The sequence below is a fragment of the Mustela nigripes genome, chromosome 1, assembly GCF_022355385.1.
Source record: "Mustela nigripes isolate SB6536 chromosome 1, MUSNIG.SB6536, whole genome shotgun sequence".
NCBI lineage: Eukaryota > Metazoa > Chordata > Mammalia > Carnivora > Mustelidae > Mustela > Mustela nigripes.
In genome coordinates, this window is record NC_081557.1 from 21217680 (window position 1) to 21232217 (window position 14538).

Here is a 14538-nt window from a genome sequence, read left to right on the forward strand (position 1 = left end):
TAACTCTAAGGATTCTTAACTCTAAGATGATTTTTGTCAGCCAAGGAATTTAGATGTTGGTCATCTCAGACTTAGAAAATGGTCAGAAACAAGGGAAGCTTTGGAATATCCAAGACCACACACCATAAACCAACTTCCACACAGACCATTATACATTGTAGGTTGTACTGTCACTGTTGACTATCGTGGATGCTGCTTCTGCTTTAGTGGTACCATTGTTGTCCATGGAAATGTGATGTTACTACCATTGTCCCTAAAGCCTATAGCAGAAGGATTTGTAGCAGTTCTTGTTCCTTGTGATATTGCTTCCTGATCCAGTATCCAGGATGGGTACATCTGATTAGCAGAATCTAGCCTCATGCTTAAAAATCTACTATCTGGCATTTCTGGCTTGTCTAGTGGACAGTGGACTCATAATGTAGAATTCCTCCAAAATTTAAAGGGAAGTGAGATACTATGTAGTTAAAAATGTGAAAATTGGGTTCTTGAATATTTAATATAGTCAGTATCCACAGAACAGCAGAATAATAAATTACACACCAATTCAGAAGTTGGTATTTCAGAATTTTAATGTATTTGGATGATAGCTATTAAGCTCAATGGACGTGTAACTTCACAAATGAAGACTTCTTTTGTACCTTCTTCAATTCTAATAATCTGTAATGATGCTAGAGTTATTTTTCTGAATTACAAATCTTATGTCTTTCTCCTACTCAAAATCCTTCAATTATTAATTCCTTATTGCCTATACGATAAAATTAAAGCTCTTTTTATCTTGGCCTATAAAGCCCTTTCAAATACTTGAATCCTGTCAGATTTCTAGCCATAACCATGAGTACTCTACTCCGCTCCCTCGTCCATTACATATTAGCTCCAGCCGTAACCTATTCTGTTTCCCTGAAAAGTGCCATACTGTTTCATGTTTCTGTATGTTTGTGCATGCATAGTCTTTTTGTCTGGAATGGCTACTTTTTTGTCCTCTTTGCAAGTTTATCTTTAAAGGCTCAATTAGATTTAAAGACTTAAAGACTCAAGGCAGAGGCCCCAACCCATTGAGCCACCCAGGCACCCCAATCTTTTTCTTCTTTATGCTTCTATACATTTCTGTAATATAGCCCTCATCACATTAGATTATGATTATTTCTCACATAAATTTTTCTTATTAGGTGCTAGGGAACTTGGAAATCGATAATCTTTTATTATTTTTTATCTCTGTAGATTTTTTTGAATAAATAATAAATAAAAATACCCTACTTCTGGTAGGTTAGTTATTTTGGTTAGAATGCTCTTTTTAGGGAAAAAATCATGCATTCTCTCTTTATAGCATTCCCACCTTGGCTAATTATCTTGGAACTAGGGGAAATAGAACTTTATGGATCAGTAGTATTATCTTGATATGTGAAGTACAGTAAATTATAATGATACATTTAAAATGGACTTTAAAACTGTCAAAAAATATCTCACTTTGATAAAATGTTTATACTGAACTTTTTATATTTCTTATGCTAAGGAACTAAAAAAAGTTACGTCAGACTTGATAAAGTCCAAGGTCACATGTCAACATAAGATGGGAGAAGAAAACATCCATTTAACAATTAAAGAACAGAAATTTCAAGAACTTCAGGAAAGATTCAACATGGTATTTAATCAAATATATTCATGTTTGTATAGTGTTTTTGTAAAATGAGAATTTCAGGCTTATAATATTAAAATGTTCCTTCTTGGTAAAGTTAACATACGTAGTAAAAAAAAAAAAAGATACCGTGAATTATTTTTCATTATTAGGCAATTTTTGCCATTATAAACAAGAATTTAAGACAATAAAATTTGTCTGTAAACCATTGTATTTCCACTCTCATATAATGTCAGGTAATCTATGGTACAGTGGCATCTCCAGAAAAGCTTTAGGAGATGAGAATTTTGTAATTTTTTTGACATGAATATTTATAAATTTACACAGCAGCGTATGTTGGGCATCTCCTACCCCCTTTATTTCACTAGGAGCCACTACTTCACCAGCAAACAAATGTTGGTACTCTGGGGTAAGAAGGGGTCATGACTCTCCTAAACATATGGATCACTGAATTAAATGTAGAATTTGCTGAATTTTATATCATAACTTGAAAATTACTCATTTTTTAAAGGAGTTGGAATTAAATAAGAAGATTAATGAAGAGATCACACATATTCAAGAAGCAAAAAAGGCAAGCAATCATAAGATATTTTGGGAGCCAGTAAATATTTTTTAAAACCGGATATAATATGGGAAATAAATTAAGTTAAATAACAAATGGAATCATGTTTAGGTCAATTTCCTGGCACATAGTAAACACTCAGAGCCTATTTAATGGATGCACATGTACCTTTTTAACCAGGTCTCACATATGCTACATTAAAAAATAAAGCCAAGGAATAAGGAGAGGTTTGTCCAAGGGTACAAACTTCAGGTATGAGATGAATAAGTTCTGGGGGTTTAATGTACAGCATGATGGTTTTAGTTAACAAAATTGTGTTATATATTTGAATGTTAAGAGAGTAGATCATTAAAAAAAAAGAGAAAGTAGATCATAAATGTTCTCACCACACACACAAAAAAGGTAATTATGTGAAGTGATAGAGACGTTAATTAATCTTATTAGGGGAATCATTTAACACTATATGTATCTATCAAATCATGTTGTACAACTTGAGTTTACAGAATGTTATTTGTCAGTTAAGTCTTTTTTTTTTAAATATTTTTTTTATCCATTTGACAGAAATCTCAAGTAGGCAGAGAGAGGGGGAAGCAGACTCCCCGTTGAGCAGAGAGCCCGATGTGGGCCTTGATTCCAGGCCCCTGAGAACATGACCTGAGGCGAAAGCAGAGGCTTAACCCACTGAGTCACCCAGGCACCCCTGTTAATTATGTCTTAATACATTTGGAAAAATATTATATGAAAATATTTGATAAATGAAAAGAGTAATAAATCAGTTTTTTCCTTGATAATTTAGACCATTGGTACCCTAACAGATAATTATTGAAATGTATGTATGCTTAGAGCATGCATTTATAGGATGTTATACTCTTTGAATCTATTTGATATTTATAATTCCTCTATTTAAAAAACGTCTGTGAAAGAAAAGTTCTCCTGTTTCTTTTTTTGTCCCCTCTGTTTTTCTGTTTTTCCTCCATTTTATTCTGAATATATACTGTGACATCCTAGCTCATTAGCAATACGACGTTTCAGTAATGATAGATTTACTGTTTTTAAGACAAGCCAACAAAAGATTTGGTTTTAAATACTTCACATTTTCCAGTAGTGTCTCATAATTCATGATCCCTTTCAAAAAACTATTAGTTATTTGAAAAACTCTTGGATATAACAATCATATAATGTAATTATTTTATATATTTAGTATAATTTTATATATTTAATAAAATGTGCTACTAGTTTCTTTCACTCTTATTTATTATGCTGTTGAAATTAAACTATAAAGGTAAGTTAAGAAATTAGAAAATGTAGTTTAAGAGTGAATTTAGAAACATACATACAGTCTTAAAATTCTTCCAACTGATATACCTTATTTATAATTTTTTAAAGGATATCATCATTTCTTTCCAACATATGCAACAGTTACTTCAGCATAAAACTCAAGTTAGTACTGAACTGGAAGCAAATTTGAAGATGTTAAAAGAAAAGAATCAGGTTGTATATAGAGATATAGAAAATATATTTCCATTTAAGGAGCTTTACCTGTCTAGTTAAATTTATCTGTCCAACTTTATCCAAGATCATTTTGAATTTTAGGGGTAAGATATATCATCAACTTGGTATCAATTATCAAGTATCTGACTTTATTATGTAACAGATTGGATGGGATTCTTTTTCTTTGTCTTAGAATTGTGACCAAAACCAAAACTGAGAATATAAGAGAGCAGTTAGTGAACTTCCAGTAACTGAGGGCAGACCCAAAAAAATGATTGAAGGAGGAAGGACGTTATCATCACTGATGTCTTGGGAGTGAGAGTTCAAAAGAGAGGCTTTTCTATTACATCCCTGGTTGGGAAGGATGTTGGGAGTACATTTTCCTTCATAAACTACATGAAGGAGTCTACGTGAAAATCATGTAAAGACTGGAGTACAAAAAGGGGAAAGTGCCATCTTTTTTTGTAGATGGATGCTTGAGATGCTGTAGGTCCATTCTAGTGTTGCTAGAGTAAAATCTGATAAGTTCATGTGGAAGAACTTGGCATATGTTTCTTAAAGTTTGGAATTCTACCAAGAACATATAGACAAATGCACAGATATGGTCCAGAGATTTTAAGGACAAAAGTTTTTGGAGTGACATGTACCAATGGGGCTTGAAATGTAGTATGCTTGTTCTGATACTATATGGCCCAGGAAAGATGTAGTAGAGAGAACTTTGGTGGCTCCCCATGAAGGAACATGGAAGTTAGTGGAAGGACAGAAATTGTCCTGTGTGCCACTGGCCAAGATGGGATGTCCAATGTAAGAGAAGGAGCTGGGAATGTGCTTCACTGGGGTGACTGGTGGAAGATATTTGTGCTCCTTTGAAGGGATTCTTGGTAGTGAAGGTGAAGCTGAACATTTCTTACGGTTTCACTTACTTGTGAAGCATAAGGAATAGCATGGAGGACATTAGGAGAAGGAAAGGAAAAGTGAATTGGGGGAAGTTGGAGGGGAAGACAAAGCATGAGAGACTCTGGACTCTGAGAAACAAACTGAGGGTTTTGGAGGGGAGGGGAATGGGAGGATGTGTGAGCCTGAGGGCACATATTGCATGGAACACTGGGTGTGGTGCCTAAACAATGAATCTTGGAACACTGAAAAAATAAAAAAAACAAAAACAAAAACAAAACAAAACAAAAAAACTACAGTGGCCTCCCATGTAAAGACCACTGTCAGCGGAGGCCAAGGCCAACTTCCTGGGTGTGTAATTGGTGCAGCTGCATAGAGACCCATACTCAGAAGGGTTTTGTGTTTCAGGTTTAACCTTCTAGGCTCACTCTCTTAAAATTTTTATTAATTTTTATATTTGAATTTATGTTTTTCAATTACGTCTGATGGGAAAACGGAGCATGCATTAGGCGCTTGGAGCCTAAGCTTTCTCCTGTCTCCTGCTGACTTTTAGGACCAGTTTTTGACTGCTGTCTCTTCCATGCTTTGTTATCTGGGGCCCTGCCTGTCCTCATCCTGTCTGCTTCTGCCCCACCACTGTTGTGGTCACATTGGTGGGGAAAGATCTGTGTTCTACTGTTGTTCCTTACCTTTAGTGGAGGCCTAAATATAACAGTGAGGGTCTGGGTCCATTGTATGTGCCTTGCAGCATCTGGTGTCTCTGGTTGGCAGTGTGTTGGCACATTAGGTAGATGACTTGGCAGGGAGTGAGTCCCTCAGTCCAGATACTGAGGTATATCCCTGCCTGGCAGTTGCGGTTGGTTGGGGGTTACCCATTTATCATGGGACAGAAGGATTGGCTTGCCCACCTCCAGCTAGGGCACAGTGTATGGGTCTAGTAGCCTGCAGGAGGTAGAACCCTGTAGCTGGTGGATTTTGCTTGAGCTAAGCTGTGTGGTGAGGTTCTTAAGCATCTGTGAGGATCTGCATTTGCCCTGTGAGTTTCCCCCTGTCCAGGGATCCATGAGGTTAAATAGAAAATAAAAAGTACCATGATAAGTTGACAGGGAGAGAAAGAAAGACCCTGAAGGAAGGAAGAGGTTTTGTACTTTGGTGCCTTTAATATAGTGTGTTTTCACTGCCTTTTTCATTTTGTGTTGGGCCCCACAAATTGTACTGACTTCATCATCATTGAATGGAACCACACTTAACCTAAACAATGCAAGATTTGTCTCCTCACCATTGATGTTCTTTGACTAATCATGTACAGAGAGCTTTGCCTTCTTCATTTCTCTTTCCTGCCCCCAGTACTGTAAAACTTAGACCTAAGAGAGGGAAGAAGTATGCTGGCGTCAGACTCTTCCTTCCTCTTAAACTCTTCAGTTCCTCCAGTAATACTAGTAAAAAAAATTTCTCTGAAAGTACAGTTATAAGCAAGTATCTCCCCATCTTTTTTTACCTACCCTATAGATAGATGACTGGAACTTTTAGTATTTTGAATCTTCTCCCAAGAAACACAGAATAAAATTTACCCAAATTCTTTATGAGCAGCAGTTATCAGGATTATTATATTGTCCATTTAAAGGAGTTGAAACAGATTTTTTTAGGCCGGACAAAATATTGGTGATCAGCCAATCCCATCATTTCATTTCACAGTGAACTAGAGATCCAAAAAGTGTAAGCGATAGAGTTCAAGGTTTCCTAATTAGTGGCAAACCCAAAACTAAATTTTTGAGCTGATTATATACTCTAGCACTGTTTCTTCAACACTGCATTGTTAATGTATTCTTCCTAGATCTGTGAGACCTGCCACTTTTGTTAGATCACTTACTCGAAAACCACTTTTTAAATTACCCTTCATGAGCTCTAAATGCCATGTTTATGTGTTGTTGAATTCTGCAGAGCGTGCAGTAGACACAGTCATGTGTTCTTTGAGTTAACAGGGAATATATCTATGGTTCCAGAGTTTTTACCTCTAAGTGCCAATATCTTAGATAATCCAGATGCCTCTTTAACTAGCACCATTATTATTTGAGCCTCGATAGTACATAGAGAAACTAAATTTCGAATGGAAATTTCAGGCAAAGTAATGTCAAGAACAGGATAGAACTATCAGCTTTTTATTTTGATAAGTAAGGACATTAAAAATGAGCAACACCATCTGTCATCATTTTTATTTTATAAAAAAGAATATTCTAACCCCACATGTTAAGGATATAATCCCAGAATAGATACAGTCCTTTACAAGAAAAGACCTTTGGTGACTTGTATAGACTTTGTTTGCCATTAACTAATGACATTTTGTTATGAGTCAGTACTGGTTTACAGACTGGTGTTGGAGAACCACTGATATATAGTATAACAAATATTAATGTTGAACTGTTGCTGAGGATTATGCCGAATAGGTATCTCAAGTGTTTTTCTTGAGGAGCATTCTAATTCCACCTATATTAAAAGGGATCATTACTCTTCATAATGGCCTACTTTTTTTCAGTGCTCTGCAATCATGCTGTCATCTGTCTTATTTTTTTGACAGTACAGTTTGAAGAATAGAAACCTGAATTCCCAAGACAGAGAGTATTTTCTACTATGATTTAATTATAGTTTAGTCTAAATGTAAATGTAGTTCTACTGCTGTAGTCATAGTGTTAACAAGAATAATTTACTTAGTTTGCTCCGATAGTCATAGTATTAACCAGGGTAAATTACTTAGTTTTTGGTATATTAAAACATTAATAGAGGATTTTATTTTGACTTGCTGCAATATCCACTTTTTCAGGATGGTTTTTAAGTTTCTTCATGCAGATACAAATAATTTTCTATGAGAGTCTAAATTCCTTGAGAATATTAATAGTTTCATGCATGTAGCATTAAGAGCCTAAAAGAGTATCTGGCACATAATCGGAGCTCATTATGTTTTATTAAATTAATGAATGATTAAAAATGAATCCATTCAGACTCTTCCAAAGTTCAGATGTTGCCAGATCTGGGCTTCTGGTTAAACATATTGAATTGAACCCACACCTTATCTTCTGTTTCCTTCTGAAATTGCAATAAAATGACATTAATAAATCCACAGGGACAAGTAAAGAGAAGAAATAATAAAAATTAAGTTTTAGGGACTCCTGGGTGGCTCAGTTGATTAAGGCACTGTCTTCGGCTCAGGTCATGATCCCAGCATCCTGGGATCGAGTCCCACATCGGGCTCCTTGCTCAGCGGGAGCCTGCCTCTCCATCTGCCTTTGCCTGCCACTCTGTCTGCCTGTGCTCACTCTGATAAATAAATAAAATCTTTTTTAAAAAAATTAAGTTTTAAGTGGGAACCAAATGGAAAATAAGCAACTCACTTAGCAAATGAAAGTAGAAACCCAGGCCAGAGGTGCAGGAATGCTCAGGAACTGCAAGCGCGGTGTGCCTCAGAAGCTAATGTGCGACTGAAGCCAGGAGCTAGAAGACCTGTGGAAGAAGCGAGAAGCTAGCTTCCCTCAAAGTCTCTTCCCTATCTTGCGTACATGGCACTGCCTGTCTTCTACTTGGCAGGAGATTGGAGATTTATGTTGGAGAGTTTGAGGGACAGCTGAGGTGGGGAAATTCAGTAGTGTCATGGAGACGGCTTATACCAGGGGAGCTATTTGTTAGAGCTGTTGTCATTCTGTGAGCTGGTTGTGATTGAAATTGCCCGTGGCTGGAATGTTTCAAATTGGCAAAGTCTATAAAAAGAAAGTTTGGAGCCAGTTTACCAATATATGTTACTGACAGAATTATATTGAAAACAGGGTGGAAGTCTAAGTACTGACATCTGAGACCTCCCGCTCTGTTTCCCGATTTAGAGGACAGCCAGCCTTACTGCTTCCAGACAGGAGAACGAAGATTCCTTTCTTCGGGAACTGACTTGCTCAGGCTGTTCCAGTTAAGTGCTCCCAGTGAAACTGCTCAACCAGATCAACCTACAGCAAAGCCCATCATTTGACAAAACTTTTAGCCAGCTTTTTAATACTTATTTTTAACATGAACATGTAGTTAAGGATCACTGGGCTCTTGAACAAAGTCTCTACCAGGAAAATCAGACAAAACTAACAGGATAATGAAAAAAAAATGAGAGAATCTAAGAGAACACACTCCATTAAGAGAAATATATTTATTAATCCACAAAAACAAGAATTAGGAGTCTTTAGAAAAAGAAACACTCAAGAATAAAAGAGAACCTTTAAAATAAATATTTCAGCAGACATAAAAAGTACAATGAAAAATTGGAGGGTAATATTGAGATAATATTCTGGAAGGTAGAACCAAAAGACAAGATGGAAAACAGAAGGGAATGAATATTAGGGATTCGCTCCAAGACATCTGGTGAATTTCAGAGAGAACAGGGAAAATGGAGAGGAGATGACCAAAGAAGTAATGGGAATGTAACCTAGAACTGAAGAATTTGAGTTTGTTTTGCTCAACACCAATGTATATCATTATGAAATTTTATACTAAAAGAAGATTCTAAAACTGTGGACAAAAGAATTAGGTCACACACAAAGGATTAAGAAGAATGGCAGCATGATGACTTCCGGCTTCTCGCGGGTAGTGCTGGAAGACAGAAGATAATAGAACCATGCCTTCAGTGCTTGGAGAGAAATTGATTTTTTAAAAAAAATATTTTGTTTATTTATTTGAGAAACAGAGAAGGGGGGGGGACCAGAGGGAGAGCGAGAGACACAAGGTTACTCCCTGCTGAGTGTGGAGCCTCACGTGGGGCTCAGTCTCATGACCCTGACATCATGACCTGAGCCCAAACCAAGATTTGAAAGCTCAACGGACCAAGGCACCCAGGCGCCCCTGAGAAATTGATTTCTAAAGCAGAATTGTACTGTATTTGGCTACATGAATCATTATGTGTTGGTAGAAAAAGGTATTTTCAGGCATGCAGGACCTCAAAAAATGTGCCACCTGTGCCTCCTTTATCAAGAAGTAAAGGAAGGTTTACTTTACCAAGACAAGGGAATAAACCAGGTAAGAGGAAACAATAGGATCTAGGAACCAAGAACCAACCCCAGGGCGCCTGGGTGGCTAAGTGGGTTAAGCCGCTGCCTTCGGCTCAGGTCATGATCTCAGGGTCCTGGGATCGAGTCCCGAATCGGGCTCTCTGTGCGGCGGGGAGCCTGTTTCCTCCTCTCTCTCTCTCTCTCTGCCTGCCTCTCTGCCTACTTGTGATCTCTCTCTGTCAAATAAATAAATAAAAATCTTTTAAAAAAAAAAAAAAGAACCAACCCCAGAAGAGAGAAGGAAATCCTCAGAGGTCACTCCATCAGTGTAGCAGACTGAAAGATCAATAGGTCCAAATTGTAATGGGTTGGAAAATCTCCAAAATGTGGAAACAGAGTATCTGATATAAGCATTTTCTTTTAGATGAGGCTATGGGTCTGGATAGGAAACAACTGATATCTGATACACTGTTTTAAGAATATACAGCTCTTGGTCATTTATTATTACTACCTAGATGCTGTAGTATATTTTCTCACATCTCTAAACTTTGATTTATGTCTCTTCCAAAATATGGTGTTATCAGTATAAATAGATACTATATTAGTTAGAATATTAAAATAGTAAGCCACTATTAAATAAACACATTGTAAATATTTAGAAACTGCTCTATTATTTGCCTATAAATTAAAAACACATGAGTTCTATAAAGAGTTACATTATCTTGAAGTAAAGGCAGTCAAAATAGGTATTCACTGAAGGCTATCAAAGCACAATTATGTTTTTTATGTGCTGGAGGAGAATTTTAATGTTAAAACTCTAAAATGCTTTTTATTAGATTTTTCCATAATTTTCCATAATTATGTCATTGTGTATTGGTATTCTAGATATAATAGAAAACTCTTTAAATAGATGGAATACTATCATAGGCCTTTAAAATGAGATAGATCTGTACTTAATGGTATGGAGAGTAAGCAAGAAATACTTTTTTTTTTTTTTTAAGAAAAAACAGATTGCAGAAGAACACGATATATATGGTATGGTCTCATCTGCATTAAAAAAGATAGAGACAATTTCTGGAAGGCTATGCAAGAATCTGCTAGAGTGGTTACCTCTGGGGGAGGAGAACTGTTACCTTGCTTTCTCTGTCCTTTGTGTGGCTTGAAATGTTTACTCTGAATGTAAATAACTTTAATAATGATAAACAAATGAACTTTAAAAATTCCAGATGTATTAGACATGTGGGTAGAGTTCTTAAGTATTTATCTTTTTATGGAAGTTTACTTGGATTATCAGCAGACACTGAAGAAACATAATAATATTGGTGACAGTAATTTAAGAGTTTTAAAACCCTTGTCTTAGAAAATAGTATTTTTACTCTTAAAGGTTTTTTGGGGGGAGAGGGTTGTATAGTTGTGATTATATTATGTTAATTTATGAAGTAATAATTTAATATGGTGAATACTGAACCTGTACTAAAAAAAGTGTTAATTTGAAATTTAAAAAATTAAAATTATATTTAAGGGTTTTCTAGCCAGTTAATTTCTAAAATAAACAGATACAGAAAAAATGTTTTGTGGTAGTTAAAATTTTGTAGTAGAGTTCGGCTGGATTATGCTACATTTCATATTTTTCAGTGCTGTACTTTATATTACTTTTTCAGTACATTAAAACTTATGCAGTGAAACTGAATAATGGCAATGTTTTTATACCCTTTTATAGCCATTTCTTTTTCATAACCTCCCCCTATTTCCTGTTAACTAAACTATAAGCACCTTTCTGTTAATTTATGAAAATTATTGTTGAGATAGCACATTATCACTGATCTGTATGGCACTTTCAGCATGTTAGAAGCAAAGGTCCAAGCAACATAAAACACATCAAAATTCATTAATGTGGTATTGATTATTTTTTGGATAATTAATTTTATTGCAGACCCTTGAAAGAGATAATGAGCTGCAAAGGGAGAAGGTAAAAGAAAATGAAGAAAAGTTCCTTAATCTTCAAAATGAGCACGAGAAAGCACTGGGAACTTGGAAAAAGCATGTAGGTTTATAAAATAGTAAAATATTAAAATATTTTAAGTAGTTATAGACATTTAAAATAACTATTACATGCTAAGAAAATATTGCAAAAATAATAAAGGAATAGAGTCAGACACACATTCTTCTTGCAATTGTATTTCCAAAAAGTAAATGCTGTTGAAAAGCTAAATTTAATAAAATTGCCTATAATGCTTTCATGCATGAAAAATCACACATATATATGTGTGTATATTTGTATTAATATAAATATTGATATATATAATTTGAATGACTTCCCATATGTGACAAAGAAAAATTAATTTGCCTTTTCATAAGACAACTGCATAGTACTTTAGAAAATGATTAAAATAATTATATAGGTACTATTAGCTGATCTGTTTAGCTTTCCTCAGCAGTTTTGTTGAGATGTATTAAAGCCATGTTTAGAACATGTGTACGGTAGTGGAATTCTGTAGTATTAACATTTTATCATGAAGAGCTCATATGTTATAAACATAGCTGTTTCCTTAAACCACATCCATTTATTTTACACTAAATTTTCATTTTAGTAAAGTAGATAATAAAAGTATGAAATGGATGGTATAAATTAAAGTTGTAAAATATAAAGTTTCACTTTAAAAATTGGTAGGCCCCAAAACTGATTATTATATTTTAATATGTATTTTTATTTCTTTTTGAATCTTTAAAAAGAATGAACACAGTAGAAGGTCACTATGAGTTTATGAAAACTGTATTTTGGGATAGAAAGATTATATTCTGGACCTTTATACTAATTATGCTATATTTTTGTAATACTTAATAATATAATATATTTTATACTAATATGTATCTAAATACCAGTTTGATAAGCATTTTCTTATAGATAATTTTGATGTAAATTATTACACAAGTAACTCTTGAGTTTTCACTTCATTCCCAAGCTAACATGTTCCCTTAATTTGTATTTTGGACAGATCAAGTCTTCACTGATGAATTTAATAAGATTTATCCATATCTCAAAAAGCATTTCATAGTTAGCTGTATCAGAATACTGAAAAATGCTTACTCTCTATAGTTCACTATTAAGCAACAAGCGTAGTAATATTCATTCTAACTTCAGCAAATTCACATTGCATCCTAACACTTCCTTCTCATTCCTGATGTTTAAAAATCATGGAAATGGTACTGTCAGGATACGGAGAACTGTAAAATGAAAAGAGGATATACTGAAACATGTGAACCATGCCAAAAAAAGAGAGATTAGTTGCACTCAGAAATTAAACATTCATTTTCCCTGAAACCATAACCATGCCCCTCCCACAAGGAAAAATGCACTGAATTAAGAAAAATAACCTTTCAGTTTCACTGGTGAGGCCTCAGTCTATAAAGTTGTATCATACAAATTTCTATAAATTTGTGTGAAATAGGATTTTTGAGCTTCTACAATCATTTCACTTCTATATGCTTTAGTACTAAACAGAACATAGTTAAGAAAAAGCTGAGGGCGCCTGGGTGGCTCAGTCAGTCAAGCGTCTGCCTTCAGCTCAGGTCATGATCCCGGGGTACTGGGATTGAGCCCCGCATCAGGCTTCCTGCTCAAAGGGGAGTCTGCTTCTCGCTCTCCCCTCCTTCCTCCCCCCACTGCTCATGCTCGCCCTCTCATGCACATGCTTTCTCTCAAATAAATAATTTTTTCTTTTTTAAAGAAAAAGCTGCTATGGTTCTATTTATGAGTTTTCTTGAATGGGAGGTTAGATCTGCTCTTTAATTGTGTTTCTATCGCTATGTAAGTTTTTCACCATTCTTGAGTGAAGAATAGTGAAGGTATTGCTACTAAGATTGGATCAAGATGGGTTTTTAAAAACTTAAAAAGATACAGATAAAAATAAGATGGAATCATACAAACTGCTATTTTCTCAGAAAACAGTGAAAGAGATATTATACAAATAAAATTTTGTGAATATCTTTAGACAGTATAGTTAAAATTCATCAAAATATTACAAAGGACAGTGTAATGTGTATCTGTTTTCATTTGACTAGGAATATAGCTAATGGATATATAGAGACAAAAAGACAATAAACGAGGATATTCAGAAATTATTTAGAGGAAAGCACAGGTCACAAAAGGAACTCAATTTATATCATTTGTTGAGCATCTACTGTTTATTAGGCACTATTCTAGGTACTGGATTTTCAGAGATGCCCAAGAGACAAAGCTCAATAAAGAGCTCACATTCAAATGGACAGATAACTATGAAATTGACCACAATAGCATGGAGTGGTTTTGATAGTATTAACAAATTACCATGAAAGAACAAAATAAATCATATCTATTTAGCTATGTTGGAGAAAATTTTAGAGAAAAAATGGTCCTAGTTTGGCCTCGAACATGTAAATAAGGTTTCACCAACAATGTGTGCCCATTTCCAACACTTCTCTTTCCATCTTGTTGGCATTCCATTTGGTAAAGAAAGGAAAAATCCTGGAGGCATGAAACTGTATTTTCAAGAGGGATGGGCAGTCTGATTTGAATAAAGCATAGGATATGTGGAATGTGACATTGGAAAACAGGTTGAGATCCTTTTCCAAGAGGCTCCTTATTAAGGAATTTGAATTTTACTTTATAAGTAATGGAAAGTCACTGAGAATATTAAAGCAGAGAAGTGACATAGTCAGATCTGAGTTTTAGAAAAATAACTCTCTCTCTCTTTTTTTAAAGACTTTATTTATTTATTTGACAGACAGAGATCACAAGTAGGCAGAGAGGTAGGCGGGGTGCGGGGGCGGGGAAGCAGGCTCCCCACTGAGCAGAGAGCCAGATGTGGGGCTCGATCCCAGGACCCCGAGATCATGACCTGAGCTGAAGTCAGAGGCTTTAACCCACTGAGCCACCCAGGCGCCCCTAGAAAAATCACTCTTGCAGC

The 14538-nt window shown here is 35.2% G+C and overlaps 1 protein-coding gene across 1 annotated transcript in view; it reads left to right on the forward strand.

Annotated features, from left to right (window-relative positions):
- Positions 1–14538, forward strand: part of CCDC73 (coiled-coil domain containing 73) — a 170139-nt gene that overhangs the window by 134519 nt on the left and 21082 nt on the right. Inside the window, exons 10-13 of the mRNA XM_059406402.1 lie at positions 1511–1639; positions 2145–2204; positions 3582–3686; positions 11526–11636. Coding sequence (XP_059262385.1) covers positions 1511–1639; positions 2145–2204; positions 3582–3686; positions 11526–11636 — 405 coding nt within the window. The remainder of the gene's footprint in view (positions 1–1510; positions 1640–2144; positions 2205–3581; positions 3687–11525; positions 11637–14538) is intronic.